The 19,592-nt window shown below is 41.6% G+C and overlaps 1 protein-coding gene across 2 annotated transcripts in view; it reads right to left on the bottom strand.

The window, feature by feature from the left end:
* ARHGAP15 (Rho GTPase activating protein 15) overlaps window positions 1-19,592 on the bottom strand; it is a 634,574-nt gene that overhangs the window by 294,844 nt on the left and 320,138 nt on the right. For both annotated transcript variants that reach the window (XM_054972327.1, XM_054972328.1), the window contains exon 9: window positions 13,580-13,706. In XM_054972327.1, the coding sequence (XP_054828302.1) occupies window positions 13,580-13,706 (127 nt within the window). The remainder of the gene's footprint in view (window positions 1-13,579; window positions 13,707-19,592) is intronic.

The raw sequence follows: 19,592 nt of genomic DNA, 5'->3' as shown, positions 1-19,592 counted from the left end.
TGTATTAGATGATGTTTACACTGGATTCCAACCAGTGCGGTAGCGGTGGGCAAGTGGCTTGATTGCTCTTGCTCTAGGTCGTTTTTTAACTTCTGTGCAGGGAATGCAGGAAGTTGCATTGCTTTTCTGTACTTCTATTACTTGACAGCAAAGGAAGGGGGAAATCCGAAGAATAGAAATTCAATGCCTGTAGTAACAGATGAAGCTGTGTCATACCAAGTCAGGCCCTTGTTCTATCAAGGACAGTATTGCCTACTGTGGCAGTATTGTCTGTATCCATTGCTTCTCAATGGATCTTACTTATCTTCTAATCTTTTTAACTGGAGATGCCAGAGATTGTATCTCCATTGCTAAATCATAACCTCTCCCCAGAAAGAAAAGAGGGGCCAGCACTCTGAAAAGGAGCTCCTGCAATAGATGTTGGTCTTTTAGGTGAAGTCAGGACTGGAACTGAGATCTCCCCCCACGCAAGACTTAACTTTGAATTTGGGGCTGCCTCTGCAGGTGCTAGAAAGGAGAAATCTGAACAACTGTATCTTCCAGAACTGTTCACATTTTAGTTTAGAAAACTTAAAGATGTTTTGAAAGCTTAAGACCATTTTGAACACTCATATTCAAGAATATAATTGCACTAAATAATTTTAACAGATATTAAAATAATAGATATTAATAGATATTTAAGCATACAATACTGTACCAAAAGCAGCACTGCTTACTGGTTACTGGTAAATGAGTTTATAGTGAAATCCTAAACAGAGGTACTCCAGATTAAGCCCATTGAAATCAATAGGCTTAGACTGGAGCAACTCTGCTTAGGATTTCACTGTTTAGTTTAGTTGCATTCCTTTATCATTTATATGGTTTGCAGTACACATTTTACTACTACTGAATTTATTTTTAACAAAAATGTACAGCTCTCTCCTTCACACAACAAAGATAAAAATGTTTATAGAAAATGCATTTCTGGGTCCTTTAAAAAAATCTTAAGTCATTCAATACAGTTTTGAACAAGTCTAAAGAGATTTTAAGGCAGGCATTTTGTATTATATCATTCCCTAGGGTTATATGTATGATCGTCTTTACTAAAGCTTCTTTTGCTCCCAGTTGAATAAATATGCATTTTATTTCACTAATCTTGAAACAACAGGAATAAAGTTTACCCAGGTCTTTTATACCTCAGAGAACAAAACAAATACTACAAATCTTTGGAGAGAAAGGATATACAAAAAGGCTTGAGGTGAATGTTTCAAAGTAAATATTCTTAAATGATATGCAAATTATTCTAGCACTTGAACATGATTTATAAAAGGGGATTAAGCCGTTGAAACAAGAACCCAGTTTAAATCATTGGGTTTCAAAGTCAAAGATGAGAGATGGGTAATGAAGAGGGAAGAAGAAACCAGATAGCAATCTATTGCTGAGATTTCCAATTGATATTCTTTAATTTGTTGTGGCCTGTATTAGCTATGATTGTCACTCATACTGAGACATAGTGGGCAGTATAAAATGACTTTGCTGTAACGCAATGTAAAAATGAACTATCTACTACTGGAAATATACATACATTAAAGATCAGTAATAGCTTAATGGCTAAAGAGCAGTGTCTCATAGTTGAGAAAAAAGTGAGTAACACATTTTCCACTACAAAAAAAATATTACGAAAATTGCGGTTATAGTCCTTCCCTATGTGAGTACTGTGTCCACCTCCATAAAGATTTGCATAGGGCTCAACAGTATTTCTTTTCACTTCTCTAACCTCAGCAGGAGTACAGAGATTTTGTTTAGTTCTTTTGACCACCTATTTCTGACAAAACTAGAAGTTAACTTCTTGCTGTTCTGTTGACCCAACTATTTTAGCTTGTAAAAGAAAATGTAGTGAACTGCCCAGATATTAATATCTTACATTATTATGTCCAAAAACTTTAGGACTTCGTTCAAGAAAAATGAAAGCAATTTTTTTCCCCTGTGAAACTGTTATACAGATGCTACATACTTCCAGAATTGCAATATTCTCATTCAGGACAAACTTATAAAGTCTCATATAATGAAAACAAATATTGATATTATTATGCGGTGTTTGATAATGATTGTCTAAAATTCTAAATGACAGCCACTATGGTATCATGGTTCGGGTGCTCCTCTTAGGTCAGGGAGATCCAGGTTCTAGTCCTCACTCAGTCATAAAACTCACTAAGTGATCTTGGGCTAGTCATTCTCTTTCAGCCTAACCTAATTCATAGAGTAGATGAGAGGATAAAATGGAAGAAAGGAGACTTGTGTACACATCTCTGAGTTACTTGGGAAAAGAGTGACTTTCTCATTTCCCCCTTCCATGGCGGCCCAAAATGCTGCCCAAATTCCTGTTCCTGGGAGACACAGTACCCCCAGGAACAAGACTGGGGGGCATTTCAGGCTGACACAAGAGAGGAGAAATGAGAAAGTCATGCTCAGTGGGCAGAAGTCCTTGTGCCCAGAAAGATGCTAGTCTGGATCCAAGTCTATCAGTGCAATGCCAAGCAGAGTTGCTACAATCTAAGCCCATCGAAATCAATAGGCTTAGACTGGAGTAAGTTTAAGATTGCACCATAAATTATGTAGTTAAATAAAATCGTGGTAAAGCAAACAAATGAAAATTACATTCCAGCCACAATGACTATAGAAAGTGCATGAATAATTTCTATCTCCATTTCTTTACTTATAGTGGAAATCTATTTTATTTATTAAAATATATATTGACCATAAAATAGGACATGTACTGCATAGTAAGATGCTACTGCAAAACTATCACAGTTCTGTGCATTTGTTACTGGTCAATCACGTTATTACTGCTCACATTTCAGACAAGATCAATATTATATATTCTCAATCCAGAATAATGAAAAATATCTGTTCACTCATTCAAAACTACAGATGGTATACATGTAACAATGTAACATTACTATATAATATTGTAAACAAAAATTATCATTTTTCTCATGAAGTTCTTCTCTCTCTGAGGCAAATGAGGTGGGAAAGGCATAAAATTCACAGCTCACCAAGATTAATAAACTTCAGAAGGGTAAGTTGCTGCTTCAAGTAAGCCTCAGTAAAATGAACAGGCTACCGCTGGAGGTCTCAGTTACACCCTCTCCCCCAGTTTTTTGGCCAGCTGTGTAAAATGGTTTTACGATAGCTTTTAATTTAAATTAATCAGTTGGTCAGGTGGTGTTCCGGTTTGGTGGCTTGCTGGTTTTTCACTTTCATACTATGTTTTTAACGTTTAGCATGACTGAAAATTTGGGAGCTGCTTTTAATATAAGACACTTTTATGTAAAGCCTTGGGCTTACCATGAGATGAAGAAAGCAGTATGGAAGTGTTTTAACAAACAAATAAACAAAGCAAGCAAATGCTAAAATTTTTAATATAACTGATAACCATCACAAATTCTAATGACTGCAGAATACATCCAAAACTGATTTCAGTGATCTGAACTTCACTGATCAGAAAGAAGTCAGTAAGTTTGTTTATTGATGAATGGAAACCGTTCATAGACTATTTATATGAAATAGATAACAAGGATTTGATAATTTATAGATTAAGGGATTTTGACATTAGAAAAAAGAGAGCTGTTAATTATTGCCACCACAGTTGGAATAATGAGGCAGACACATAAGTTGGGAACTAAAAGGCCGCTTTATTAATGTAACAGCAACATATTATCAAACATGGCAAGGGCCCAAACTAGCAGTACAGGCCGGGCCCTGGGGTCACTCCTGGACCTCCGCCCTGACCTGTCTGGGCATGTCACCCACTGCCCCGGGTGCGAGCCATCCATCATATAGCTGGTATCTGGCCTGACCAGGCTAAATGGTTCACCCCTTTAAAGCTCCCCCACCCGGCCGTAAAGCTGTGGGGGGGGAGGGGGAGACTAGCTTGCCCAGGGATTCCCCACCAGGGCATCTGTCCTTGCAACTGGGCCATAAAGCAGCCAACCGTTCCTGACATACCCGTTTCCCCACCAATGAGCATATGCCAAGAGTGCTCACCAGCCCGCTCATCTTTCCCTAATTTCTCACCCATTGGAAATTGACCTTACCAAGCCAATTACCTCCCTCAACTATTTTAAGTTGTTGTATAGTACAGTACAAGGAAGGCGGAAACCTCCCTTCCCAGAGGCCAATTTGGGAAGAAGGAGAAAAAATTCCTACTTTGCCCCATACAGGCAACTGGCTAATCCTGCACTGAAATAAGGTGAGGTGGGTGGGTCGAGCACGAGGCGTGACTGAGATGTCGGGGCAGAGCAGCTTGAGGAAGCCCACAAGCTCCACCCTTGACACATACCCTGACTGCCCAGGAAAGTGCCTGCCTGCCTCCCTCCATTCCCGGAGGCAAATAACGGCACCCGGCTAAGGTGGCAGTTGCCACCTGCCAGGAGTGCCACATTACTTAGAGAAAGTGCAGATGTGATGAGTGTGTGTTATGTGCCATCAAGTCACCTCCAACCTATGGCGACCTTATGAATGAAAGACCTCCAAAATGTCCTATCATTAACAGAATTGCTCAGATCATGCAAACGGGAGGACATCACTTCTTTTATTGAGTCAAGTCATCTCGTTTTGGGTCTTCCTCTTTTCCTACTGCCTTCTACTTTTCCTAGCATTATTGACTTTTCCAGAGAATCTTGTCTTCTCATAATGTGACCAAAGTACAATAGCTTCAGTTGTTCAAGTCTAATTTTCCTTCCACCAATTTTTACTCCACCTTCTTCTAGATTTGATATGATATGAATATTTGTTTTAGAGAAAATTGGAAACCTTTTAGTTCAGATTGTTTTTCTTGTTTTGTTTCTGTATTATGTACGTTTTTGATTTTTGTTTGTTTTATAGTATATGTGTAATTGTAGTTTTTTTAATTATATAAAACTACATAATTTTAATTATATAAAACTTCATCAGTTCTTTGAGCATCAGCTTCTTTGGGGCCAAAATCGGCCCCAAGCAAAGCTCAAGAGCCAGTGCCATAGTGTGGGTTGTTAGCACCCGGGGCAACTCCAGTCAAGTGGTGCCCCTGTCACCATGTGCACATGCGCAAAGCATGCATGCACTCTCCCAGGACCGTGCATGGCTCCTATCCACTAGCCTGGCTGGGAAGAGAAGGCTGCTAATTCCAACTTGGGCAGGAGGCTGGGGGTGTTGCCCAGCGAGATCCTCGCTCTTCCTTCACTGGCGAGGTGAGCTGAGGGGAGGGGGGCAAGCTTGCCCACTGCTCGGTGAAGTTCTTGGGCGGCGGAGGTGAGAGGAGCTTGGTAGGGACGGGGCTGTAGGAGGAAGGTGGACCGCACCTGCCTGGCCCACGCTTGCATATAAGGCGCTCACCGCCTGGCTCTGCCAGCACTTCTGCTGGGGACGCAGCAGGAAAATCAGGGAAAGGGTGTGAGCCAAGGGGTGGCTGCTGGCTGGGAAGTGCCGTAGAGCCACACTGACTCCCGCCTGGCCCGGCCTCCCTGCTGAGCGTCACCATGCCTGGTGGCTACCCACGCTGCCAGCTCTGCATGCTCCCAGCCAGCAGCCACCCCCTCTGCCCTCTCTTTGATGGTGCCTGGGGCAAGCGACCCCCCCTGCCTCCCTAAATCCAGTCCTGTCAAGAGCACTCCTGCAGACAGTGTGATGCCATCACTTCTGGAAGTGATATCATCGCATCTGCTGGGAGTGCGTGTGCAACACTTGTGCCTGGGGTGCCTGCTGGTGGTGGGTGAAACTGGGCAGCTTGGAACTGGGCAAATTGCTGAGGCGGGCAAGTGGGCAAACCACTGGGAGGTTGCCAGCCACTGGTGGGCACCTGGGATCCCTAATCTCAGGTAATCTTATATACTAATAGTGAAGTGGACCTGATCTGTGGATATTTAAATCTAGAGACTGGAGCCATGAATGGAAAAAATAGATCTTCCTACACACCTAAAAGTGCCCCAGGTTTGCAAAAAAATCTGAAATATAAGAAAAAAATACATAGAGAGTTTTAAAAAAAAGATAAAAGGAGCTTTATCCAGATGGTCTCAGTGGCTGTTGCTAGACAACCAAGTAACAGTTAGGTCAGTATTCTAGGCTTCGTTTCTGTCAGGAAATGGCACAGTGGACAGGGTCCTTTCCAGGGTTGTTTGGGCCTTTGAGGGAGGACTCATTGGGGCCAGGCCAAGAAACAACCACCACATGACTTGATACCACGTGACTTGCATGACTCACCCAGGCCTGGCTGCTTGATACTGCTCAGCAGCCCCCCCCCCAGAGTCACTGCAGTGTAGTCATTAGAGTTTCAGAGTAAGTTATGGGAGACCCAGGTTCAAAGTACCACTCTGCCATGGAAGCTCACTTGGTGACTTTGATCTAGGGTTGCCAGATCCAAGCTGGGAAATTCCTGGAGATCTAGGGTGTGAAACCTGGAGAAACCTGGAGAAAGTGGGGTTTGGGGAGGGAAAGGACCTTGGCATGGCATAATTCCATAGAGTCCACCCCCAAAAGTAGCCATTTACTCCAGGTGAACTGATCTCTGTGGCCTGGAGGCCAGTTGTAATTCCAGGAGGTCTCCAGCCACTTCCTGGAGGCTGGCAACCCTACTTTGATCCAAGTCAAAAAAAAACCTCAGCCTAATCTACCTGTCAGAGTTGTTGTGAGGATAAAATGAAGGCTAGAAGCATGATGTAAGCTCCTTTGGGTCTCCACTGTGGAGAATGGCAGTATATAAATGAAGTAAATTAGAAAATATAAATGAAGATGGAGGGACATATAAAAGGTAAATTTTGTTATGGGTTTAAAGGAGAGAAAGATGTAGGGAAAGGTGAGCATATGGAAGCTGCCACAATGAAGGAATGAGGAAGTGCTCCTCAACATTGGGTTGCCAGTTATTCCTCACTTCCTGCCAGGAGGGTGGAGTACCTGGCACTTACCTTGTGCAGAGCACCAGGTCTTCATTCACGCACCCTGGATGATGTCACTTCCGGAAGTGATTTCAACATGCCAGCCGCAAGAGCGCTGTCATGCTCCACACAGGGCCGAATTGGCCACTTTGGGGCCCAAATCAGCCCCAAACAAAGTACAGAAATGCTCCCACAGACGGCGCAATAACGTCACATCTGGAAGTGACATTGCCGCACTGGTTGGGAGTGCACACACAGCACACACTTCTGAGGTGCCTGCCACAACCTTCAGGAGCATGTCTCCTGCCATCGATCGCTGGGTGATCGGTGGACAAGGGGGCAAATCCCCAAGAGTTTGCCCACCACCGGTGGGCATCTGGTAAGCATATCCCCACAAGTCCTTACAGGTTCTCCACCATGCAATTGGGCCTGGCTAAGCTGACACCACACAACTGGGCCATAGGGGAGAGGTGGGGGGAAGGTGAAGATGGGGGCAAACAAAGGTAGATGGAAAGCAGGAAAAGAGGGAGAGGCTATGAGGGGGAGGGAAGGGAAAGAGGACATGTTGGGGAAAGGGAAAATGAGATGATCCGTGCAAGTCTTTGTGGGTCCCCCACTTGTGATTTCCATATTGTGGAAAAACCTGGCTAGAAAGTCCTTGAAGGGGTGCAAAGGCAGACAGTCAAAGAAATCATGCTTCCCAGAGCCCTGAGGGCTTTTGGGGGACTGTGAATGTTCCTTAAGTTGGGACCAATAAAACCTACACCTAGGTTAAAATTGAAAGGCAGTGTGAGGAGGTCTGTAATGCAGCTGAGACTGCTGACCAGAATACCTAGGGTATGTTCGATGGGGAGAGAATTGCCTAGGAAAATTCAGACTTCTTCAAATTTTTTTAAGGCCACATCTATAGTTGAGTTAAAAAGCTCACTGTTTTAAAAAGGTAAATCCACCACCCTTGTTGGAAGGAACTAGTGCTGTAGACCTCAGCCAGGCATATCTGCTCAAAGTGATGGCAGATGTCATCAAAATAATCTGCAAGATGACAAGCTGCATTGGCCTGTTGCTTAGAGAGCCTAATGGTTGCTCCCTGCAGCCCCTTGGCAAGTCGTCTTTTTCATCCAGGATAAATTGGAGGTAAGAGCCTATGTTTTCCCAGAGGAAGAGTTTGTATCTTACCATTATTGTTTGATAATTGGCAATTCTAAAAAAAAAAGGGTAGAGGAAGCATATACCTTATGTCTGAAAATATCTAACATTTCTGCCTTCTTTATGTAAAGGGACTGTATTATTGTATTTACTTCTTAAAAATATTTATTAGTCATCTTTCTACCTTGTGGGAACTCAAGGTGGCTTACAATATACGTTGTGCCCTTCTTGGTACCTTTCCCTTGCAGAGCTTCAGTTATCAAAGGGTTAGCACAAGGTAAGTTAATAGAAAGGTGTTACCCTTCTGTCTTGACTTATACTTATTCTTCAAAATTTTGGAGGTTCCTACAGTGGAGGCAGGTTTAACCCAGACATCCAACGTGCTTTGTTTTACTGATAAGGCTACAGCCCCAATTGCCTCAGAGTCAAAGGCTTGAACACTGATTCCGTTACAGGAGTGGAGCAAGTTACTTCTATTTCAAGGGACTTTGCCATGTGCACCAATTCTTCTCCACTCAGGGAGAAGGCAAAAGCATCTGCTGCCACATCAGAGGGTGATGGTTCTAATGCGGTCTCAGAGTCGGAGTCATGGTCCTGAGGGCATGGATCCAAGCCTGTGTGTTATCCTTCTGTACAGCCAGGCTGCCTTTGAGAGCCAGAAAGTGGCTGAAGGCCAAGCCCTGGTTTGTAGTGGGATGCCCTGTAGAGATAGTATTCATATCCAGAGTAATAATAATGAGGGTAACTGCGACGTGGGGAGTCCTTGTACCCATACTCATAGAAGGAGCAACATGGAGAGGCATACAGTGAATATTGGCTCCAATGATAAAGACAGCCCTGATAGTCCTGAGGATGCAGGTCAGGTCAGATGGAGGAGGGCTCTTCTCGATCCAGGATCTCACCCTCAGAGGTGTAAAGAGGGGAGAGCTGCCCAGTATGAGATGCTGGAGAGGGAGTCTTCAGAACTGGGGCCAGTTCCAATAGTTTCCTCAGAACCAAAGTTGATGGCAGCTTTGACTTAGACTTATGCAGAGACATTGACTTTGTTGATGATGGTGAGTGAGAAGACCTAAGTGCTCTGTCTTAAACTTCACTGGGGGGCGGGAGAGGGCAGGGGACTCCAGTTGGCTCCAAGGAGATGGATGAGATCTTGGAGCTGAGTTTGAAGTTGATAGATGCAACACCAATGCTGGAAATGATAGGAGTGTTGGAACTAGAGGGACTGATGAGTCTTTCTTTCGGACCATGACAGAGCTTACTGCAATCTTTTCAAGGCACTCTCCTACAAAGCTGCTTTTAGGTTCACAGCCCTCTCGCTGCAAGTTTCTGGGGTAAACTACTTACATTCAGTGCATCTTGAAGTACTGTAACTTTACCAAGGCAGAAGCATGAGTCACAGCCATCCATCTGCACCATCTTAGTTTCCTACTGGGAACATTTTCTGAAGAGGGCTTTTGAAGCCATCAGTTTGCACTTGGAAGACTGAGTGAAATATCTGCACTAAAAGAGCTCTTCTTTTTCTTTTAGGAGATGAGGGGGAGAGAGAGAGAGAGAGAGAGAGAGAGAGAGAGGTCCTTCTTCAGGGGTGAACACTGAGAGCTTAAATATGGTAATTCTAGATGGGAAGCCATGTTAGTCTGTAGTAGCAGCAAAATTTAACAGGAGTCTGGTGTCATCTTACCAATACATAATGTACAAGCAGGGAGGCAGAGAGATAGTATGTTGGAGGTAAGCTCAAAGGACAATCCTAAGCAGGTCTACAATGAACCTGACAGTAACAACAACAAAATCAAAGCAGAAGAAAGAAATAAACACATGGCTGGGTGCAATGTACAGTTTGGCCTTACTTGGTGACTGTGATAACTCAATTCCTTGAGGGTCACCAATATTTCAGATTGTCCAGGGCTGATCACATGTTAGTCCACTCCAGGAATTATAGTGGACTGGGAAGGACTGAGGGAAATTCTAGAAAGAAGGGATTTGGTTGTTGTTTCTGTATGCAAGGAAGCAACCTGGACATTAAACTCTGCTACATCTTGATTCTCATTCTTAAAAATCTCTGGCCCTGACTATAACTGTAATTGACTATAACTAAGCGAACTGCTTGTACAGTTTATACGGTCTGCTATGACAATATAAAGAGGATCTGCTGAGTCACCAGCAGGGCAACGTTGCAGCTTGCAGGTGAGGCTGGCTTTAAAAGGCTGGCTGCTTGTCCCTGGTAGCAATGAAGCCTCAGATAGGCTGCAGGCCTGGTTTAGTTTTTTCACCTTCCTCTGGGCACCAAGCAGGGATTGCCCACGTGAGGGGGTTTGACTTCAACCGAGCTACAGCCATTGGTGCACTGGTGAGAGCTGGGTGGCACACCACCTCCTGTAGCAGTTTTGTGGCACTGGGCCAGATCTAATGGGGTGAGTAGTGCTGGCTGGGCAGCTTACCCCTCTCTTTTTAGAGTCCCCTTAGGGGATCTGAGGGAAGCCAAATGGTACATGCCAGCCAGGCTGTTGCAGGCTTCACCGTGGGTGTCAGGTTAATTCCAGGGTCATACCCGATGGGTGCTACACCTCCTCCCATCTCACAGTGCTCAGCAGGTGGGTTGGAGCAGGCATGCTATCAAGCAGCAGGTGGGTCATTTCATTCTGTGGATCTGTGCCCTATGCCATGCCAGTGCTCCAATGCTTGTAATCAATAAAATTGTGGACTGTTTCGACCAATATCCATGTGTGCATGTGTTTATTGCCTGAAGCAGCCTCACACATAGCTGATACAGTCACAATGAACATTCATTGAATAGACAGCTCTTTGCTTCTCTGTAGCCTACAATGCAAATCTCATGCTCTCATAGCTTCCTGGACCATGGCTACCATCTACAATATTCTTTGATAACATTCAGTGAAAACCACATATTCTATTCCAGAGCAAGAGCCAAGGGGAAAGGGGGATATTGGTTGTGCAAACTGCTCTTCTTGCCTAAAAACAGACTCTGCTGTAGCATTTAATTTTTCTGGTTTACTCCACTTTAAATGTGATGTAAATAATATTGTTAAAATGTGTATGTATTTCTTTAGCTTGTGGGCAGTTGCCAAGATCATGGACACTTCAGAAAGAAATTTTGATTTAAAGAAAGAACACTTTTGAAATGCCCTTGTTGCAGTTACTGAGCATATCGTCTTTGTGCTCCACAGTCAAACTGGACAATGGAACGACCACCTGTTAACTGCTAACAACATGTCATTACCAGTTCTCATGCCTTTTTAAAGCAATTTTGGCTCTGGCTGCTGATAATTCTGGCGACGATACTGGTGTGAACATTAAGGGCATAGAAAGCCAAAGGCAGAAAACTGACAATACAGTTTGTGCTTTGACTACTAATAAGTAAGTGAATGCTAACATTTTTCTAATTCCACATAATTACTGAGTCTCGAGGGGCCAAAAGAAAATTCCAAATACATATTTTTAAGAGAACGTAATCTAAGCTATTTAAACACACACAAAGCTTGAATCAGTAGACTCACATTGGATTGCTTCTATTTTTTAAACAAAAGTTTAAGTAGGAAAGGGGATCCTCACAACTCAATGTAGTTCAAGAAATGGACTGTATGATAACTTTTTGTCATTGGTGGGAATTTGATCTGTCTTCTAAATCATTACTGGTGAGATGTTACAATTATTATGCCAAGAAATATAAAAGACAACAACAAATGGTGAGACAGCTTAGTGGCACTTTGCCAACACAATGGCAAAGAGGTAGGGGCCCCTAGATTGTATCTTTTCACCACAAGCCATTTTAAACTAGGATTAAACAAAGCTATACATAGGAAGTTTTAGCAAAGCTGAAAAATAATCAGCCTCACATCCTAACAGAAATAAACTAGAGAAACTTGTGTTCAGTACAATATCAAACAAATCTGATCTTGTTTCTATATAGATATATAACATAAAGGGACACAACATTTACTGATATTCAGCGATATCCACTGAAGACTAAACTGTTTATTCAGGGATTTGTATCTAAGCTATCTCTCATCCCAGCCTATCATTTTAGCTATGATAGCTAAATAAAACCATGCCCAGAGAAAATATACCTATGGATTCTGGGAATAAACAACTAGGAAAGCTGGTTGTCTTCGTATTCTTATAAGATTCCCGGTGACATCTAAGTTTTTGGAAACACAATCTAAGTCAAATGGTTTTTTGGGTCCAAACTAGTGAAGCATTTTATACGTTCATATGATACTTTAAGGTATTAATCTTGTATGGTGGTGTTCCTAGAGACCACACTCCCACACAAAGGTCCCACTCAACCTGAACATTTTTTCTGCAGAGAAACAATCAAGATGGCCTCATATTTAGGATAATACATAGACCAAATTCATATTTTAAATCATGTAGCATACCAACTATCTGCCATCATAAGTGCACATGCTTCCTTGTAACCATCACTATAATTATTTCACAGGGATTTCAAGTGACACTGTCCTTTTCCAAACAATCATTTTGGCTGTAGTCTGATAGAAAAGTGAAGCACTGCCTTGAGTCTTTTGTTTTAAGCAAAAAGGATAAAAAAGTGATCGTGAACAACTAGAAAGTTACCTTCTCTATACAGCAGATATTTCTCCTCCTTTATTTGTTCAGATTATTTTTACACTCCATTTCCCCTTTTCTCCATATGTTATAATGATAGAAAACAAGCCATAACCCCACGCTGTTTCTGTCAGCAAGACTGTACCACTCATTATTATACCACAAGGACTCTAGATCAGTCTAGTTGTATTATAGCTCAAAAGATATTGATAAATGTGACAGGACTTGACAGAGGCTTTGATGACAGAAGGAAGGAAGGAAGGACGGAAGGAAGGAAGGAAGGAAGGAAGGAAGGAAGGAAGGAAGGAAGAAAGAAAGAAAGAAAGAAAGAAAGAAAGAAAGAAAGAAAGAAAGAAAGAAAGAAAGAAAGAAAGAAAGAAAGTTGGGAGAACAGTTTAGTATCTTTGATAGTAACACCAAAAAATGGGGAAAACATGTAGATAAGATGGTCAAAAATTGTATTTATTTTAAAAGATTAGCAAATGGAATCATGAATGAAGCAAGCTTAAATTTTAACCCTGAAAATCTCATATGGGTTATGTTGCTACTTCAGGTGTTCTTGTTTGGCAGAATGCAAAGAAAAGTGGCTCTAGAAACTTTTGCTCTTATATCATTGTCAGCTGTGCAGTAGTAAACAATGTACCACAGTACCACCACTTAAAGTTTGCTTCCTGTTTTTAAAAAACACCCAGGGTAGAAAAACAACCCCAGAAATGTGTGTTGGAGTACTTTTTCTAGACCATATGTTTATTATCCAAGAACCATTTTAAGAGCTCTGAAGAGTACCTGAACCAGCTCTCATGCTCCTCTGTCAGTGCAGCTTTGTGTAAAGGTACTCCTATTCATCCTTGTTCGTATGCATGTGTTCTGGATGCTTTCCAAGCTTGTCAGATAGCTAATGCTGAACTGTATCATATAATCACTTAATATTTCTTTAGATCTATGTAACAGGCACTTACTTAAAGATCTTCTGTTTTCTGGCTTTGACTCTTTTGATTCTCTCTCCAAGCTGCTCAGCAATTCAGAACTAGAAGATCTTTGAATTTTGAACTCTTTGCTCTTCGATGTGCCACTCTTATCTTTGGACTAGGTGAAGAATTAAAAAAAGAAACAATATGATTTAGTTACAATATTATACAATAGTGTTGGACTGAAAGCCAATATAGACCTGGAAAATAAATATGTTTATCTGACACAACAAAACAAATATTTAAGTTCAGGAAAGTATGCTTCAAAATCTTTTCAGCTACAACACTACTAAAATTAAGACAGTAAAGCAAAAGTTTAATTCTGCCGCAAAGCTGGGATAGTAAACAAACTTTTTAAGAATGTACTAATCAATGAGGATTTTTTGATAAGTGCATAAATTTAAGATCAAAATTATAAAACTATACAGCATAAATAAGAATGTAAAAATACTATTTCAGTTGGAAAGCTGAGCACATGCTCCACCTTCTTCTGTTGATATCAACTGGATTTAAAATAGTTTGAATTTGGCTAAATTGGGTTATGTTTATAGGATTTTTTAATTTATTCAAGGAATAAAGCACTTACCCCAATTAATGCACTGGGAAATTCTTAGTAAATATCCATTTAATTGGGTTACAAGATTTACTTAATTGCTTACATTTTAGGATGATTATTAGTATGATTTTAGAGTGATGGAGATTGAGGGCTTTTGTTGTTTACTTGGCCACTAGTGTGGTACAGTGGCTAGAGTGTTGGACTCGGATCTGGGATTCAAATCTCCACTCTACCATGGAAGCCTGCTTGGTGACACTGAGCCAGTCATATACACTCAGTATAACCTACTCCACAGGGCTGCTGTGAGGATAAAAAACAGGAGAGAAGAACAATGTAAGCTGTTTTGGGTTCCTATTGGGGAGAAAGGTAGGGTGCCACTGCATTATTTTCTACTGATGTAATAATATTTTTCTACATTGCATCTGCATTCTGAATCATGTCTAATATTCTATGCATGTTTCAGTTTTCTGTAACCCTAGTCCCATTACAATATTAGATGTCTCATCCTGTCTATTGCATCAATTTACATGTATAATGCACCTTTAGTCTCTATGAGAAAGGTGGATTGTAATCATAGCTAACTCCTTCTTTGATACAGACCTCAATGTGGTAAAGGGGTCTGAGAGTGTCAGTGAAGCAGAGAGCAATACCGTCAGGTATTTAGACTCCTAGCAGAATTACTCAAGGCAGAATGGTCAAAGATGAGACACCATACTATGATCTATCCACCTCTTCTGGCATCAGTGCTCACATCAGCAGAAGAGAAACAGCAGTTACAATGGTGATGGGGGTGGAGGAATTCTTGAAGGGTAACTACTGGACAGCAGCAGTAGTGGGAAGTGACACGACTGAAGGAGCTTTCACAGACAATGGCTGTGTCACTTCAGCTAACCCTGGTTAGTACTGTGCAGAAGGCAATGGTAAACCACTTCTGATAATTTCTTACCTCAAAAATACTATGGTGAGACAACTCAAAACAAAAGAAGATATAGTGCTAGAAGACAGGACCCCCCCCCCCCCCAGACCAGATGTACTTAGTTGGCTAGTGGGGAAGAGCTCAGGACAAGTATGAATACTGGTGATCTTAATGATGGGACTAGTTTAAAGCCAAAAGGACATCCAGTTGCTCATGTGAATAAATGCAAATGGAAGTCCAAAGCTGTGTAATACATATAATGAGAGCATGGAATGTGAGATGTTTGAATCCAGGTAAGCTCAAAATTGTAAAATGAAAAATGAAACATTTAAACACTGTAATTCTGGGTCTGAGTAAACTAAAATGGACTGGATTCGGACATTTTCAATCAGATAATTACAAAACATTTTACTCCAAGAATGACAAACTCAGAAGAAATGTTGTTGCTGTTATAGTGAGGCAAGTCATAGAACAAGAAATCAAGAGCTTCAATGCAAAATTTGACCAAATAATATCATTCAGACTTCATGGAAAGCCTATCAACATAACCATCATTCAAGTTTACATCCCTACTACAGACGCTAAAGAGGAAGAAACTGAAAGTTTTTATGCAAGTAGCCAGGAAAAATTGATCATACACCTAAACAAGATGCATTGATAATCATAAGTGAGTGGAATACAAAAGGGGGAGACAAAGCAGAATCATATTATCATAAAATTTGAACTAAGATTACCAAATGAAACAGGAGAGCGACAAATAAAATTTTCTGAAGCCAACCATTTGTTCCTTGCAAACACATCCTCCAGCAACCGAACACATGACTTTATATGTGGCCATCACTAGATGGCCAATACAGAAATCAAGGAGATTACATATTCAGAAGCAGAAGATAGAGAAACTATATTCTCTCCACTAAAACAAGAACAGGAGCTGACTGTGATACAGATCATAAATTGTAGATCATAAATCTACAAATCTTCTCCACAGGAGCCCAAGTAAAGAAAGCTTCCAAAGTTGCAGCTGCCCTGGTTGAATGGGCTGTGTCCCTCAGACCTTGAACCTCATAGACCTTGTGGATGTACATCTTTATCTGGAAGGCTAAAGTTGATTTTCAAGACTCTCTTGCATAGATTTATTTATTTATTTAGTCATGTCATGTCATGTCATGTCATGTCATTTATAGTCCGCCTTTCTCATTGAGACTCAAGGAGGATTACACAGTGTGATATTAGTATAGTCAATATCAAGGACAAATGCCATAGGGTAAATAAACACAAGTTTACAAAGCCATAGCATTAGCAAGAATCTAATACAGAGTTGAAGAAATGCTGAAACTGAACATAAGCAATTCTAGGGCTAACATTAGACAACATGAAGAACACATATTTAAAACAACAGATAGTACATAAGGCAACATAGTGGTGGTCTATGGTCCCTAACTCATTAGCAAAGCATCTGAGACCCCTCCCTACAATACAAAAGCCTTTTTGAATAATTAATGTTCCATATGAGACAAACAGAGAATCAGAGTCTGAACGTGGCAGTTCTCTTGGTATAAATACGAAGCACCCGTCTAACATGCAACTTATGCCATATTATTTCCTTTTGGTATAGTAGGCTTGGGGCAAAAAGAGGTAACACTGTTGGTTAATATGATAAGGTGAGTTTACCTTTGGAATGAGGGACAGATCAGTCCTTAGTACTATTGACTCTTTTTTGGAAGGTACATATCTCTTTCCTGATAGACAACGCTTCTAACTCTGAAAGTCTCCATGCTAAGGTTATGGTGACTAGGAAGACTACCTTCCAAGATAGGATCTTTAAGTCAATGGAAGGTAAAAATTCAAAGGGAGATTTTGTAAGGGCCTGCAAGACCTTGGACAGGCTCCAGTCTGGGAATCGGTGTTGAGTAGGGGGTGCTAGTTGTACCATTCCCTTCAGGTATTGTTTTATTTACTTATCAGTCACTATATTCACCTGTCCACTGTTGGCTAGTATAGTAGCAATGGCCACCACTTGTCTCTTTAGGGTGTTTGGTCTTAATCCCTTTTTCCATCCCACGTGTTAAAAAGGCAGTAGTAATATCTTGCCTACAAGGATATAAGGGATTCACACCCTAATCAAATGCCCATTTACGAAAGGCTGCTCCGTGTGTAATTTTAGCCGGCCATCTGACCTGAAATATAATGTCCATGATTTCCTTGGACAGTCCAGTTAGTTCTAAGTCATTCCATTTAGTCTCCATGCTGTCAATTTCATCCAAGATAGGACCTGGCTCAGAAGATCAAAAGGGCCATTACTGACAACTGGATCAGATTGGAGAACCAAGGTCCCCTTGGCCAGTATGGAGCTAGCAAGATGATGTGCACCTTTTCCCGCCATATCCTGGCCAGCATATTGCTGAGAATTGGAAACAGAGGGAAGGCATAGAGTAGACCCTTGGGCCAGGTGTAGTGTAGAGCATCTATTTCTTCTGCCTCCAACTTGTTGATTCCGGACCTCTTAATTTTCCTGTTCTTGAAGGAAGAAAAAAGATCCATCACTGGCCTTCCAAAGCACTTGGTGATGTCTTGGAACACTTGGTTGTCCAGCATCCATTCGGCTGGACATCCTGTTGGCTTAGCCAGTCCGCTTGAATATTCATTAATCCCTGAAAATGTTAGGTCCTGAGTCCTAAGACGTGCTTTTTTGCCCACTGAAGGATATGAATTGACTCTTGGTATAGAGGAAGAGCTCTTCTTCCCCCCTGGTGGATATATGAGCCTTGGCCAGGATGTTGTCCATCTGGACCAAAATGCATTTCTTCTCGAGTAGTTTTTTTTAAAAAGGCTAACAAGGCAAGCTTTACCACTCTGAGTTCAGGCCAATTTATAGTGTCTTATTTTTCTGTTGGAGTCTACTTTACTTGAATGACCCTACCTTAGCAGTGAGTTCCTCATCCCCTAGAATTGGCATCTGTTGTTACTAGGATGGGTGAGGGTAGGCAAAGGGGAACTCCTTGCATCAAGTTGGTCAATGATGTTCACCTCCTTAGAAATTCTTTTAAGGCAGGTGTCAGTAGGATGTATTTGTGTCCTTTCTCTTATGTCTCTTTGATATGGAATCAGAGTCCATTGTAATGTTCTTGCATTAAATATGGCCCAGGTCACTAAGTCTGCTGTAGCTATGAATAGACCCAGTAGCTGGAGCCAGGTACCTCACATCTGCTTGCTTGCACATTGTAATATCACTATCTAGTTCCTGGACTTTGCCTGTTTTTCTGATGGCAGAAACTCTCACCCACTGAGTGTCTATCCGGGCTCCCAGATGCAGTAATACCTGCAATGGAACCAGTAAACTCTTTGAGGTATTCATCAGGAAACCATGTGTTTGGAGTAGCTAAACAACTGTCCAGGTGAGGCAATGGATTGTAGAATGGAATGTAAGGACTCCATATGGAACTTTTGTTGGTTCACTCAGACATTGAGGTACTTTAAATTCAATATCACTCTCTATTATCTCAATTTGGGGGAAGAACTATAAAGAGTATGCAGTATATCCCCTGGATGTGCTGATGCAGGCGTACTGACTCTTAGCTCCAATTTTTGAAAAGGTGTTGGAAGGCATCTTGTATCTGTCTTGCTTTCTGGGTATCGTTCAGAAGTGAAGAGGAAATGGAACAGTGAGGGGGAAGCACCATAAACCGTATCTTGTATCCAAGTTCCACAATGGATAGGACCCAATGATCTGTGGTAGTCTTTTTTCCATTGATCCACAAAATGTGGTAGGCAGTCATGCAGAGGGCTTTTCATTTAATGCATTTGTATCTCATTGCTTGGCAGTAGGAAACTGTTGTGGAACCTTGACTGGCAACTGAACTGTCATTCAATTCTGGCATCCTTAAGGTCTCTAGCATTGCATGACGGCCTGTATGATTGAAAGGACTTAGTCTTATAACCCTCGTCTTCACTTGTAGAAGGTATAGCCTTTCTTTAGTTTCAATAAAAACGTTGTAAAGGGCACTGTGCCCAAAGAGCAGTTGCCTGGAAAAAAATTCGACAGAGAGGTTAGACTTAGATAAGGTGTCCACCTTCCAATGATTCAAGCAAAGGCTTCTTCTTACTATGCTGGCAGCCTGAGATCTGGCATAGTACGGGATGTTTGAGAGGCATCCAATACAAACTGGGCTGCTCGCTTGATCTTTATCAGAGATCGTTTGAAAGTCAAGGGGTTGTTACAGATTGCAAAAGGTTGTCTGCTCCTGTTACCACTGTGTGGGTGAAATTAGAAAGGACCTCTGACACTCTGATCGCTAGCAGCACAGCCTTGTGTGACTTTTTAAAGAACAGAATCGCTCTTTCTATCCACCAGGTCTTTCAGTACAATGTTGTCACACTTAGTCAGCACAGCACCCAAATGAAGAGCTATGATGGGGACGTCAACTAAGGGGTGTGTGTGCTTTCATGATCTCATCTGGTAAGGTGTAGACCCTTTTTTTGAATAGTTTGCCAGTTAGATCCGTAGCCTAGTCAGGACCATTCTGAGTGTAGGA

Source organism: Eublepharis macularius, chromosome 2 (assembly GCF_028583425.1).
Source record: "Eublepharis macularius isolate TG4126 chromosome 2, MPM_Emac_v1.0, whole genome shotgun sequence".
Classification (NCBI taxonomy): Eukaryota; Metazoa; Chordata; class Lepidosauria; order Squamata; family Eublepharidae; genus Eublepharis; species Eublepharis macularius.
Note: the sequence above shows the minus strand (reverse complement) of the source record. Positions and strands in the feature narration are given on the sequence as shown.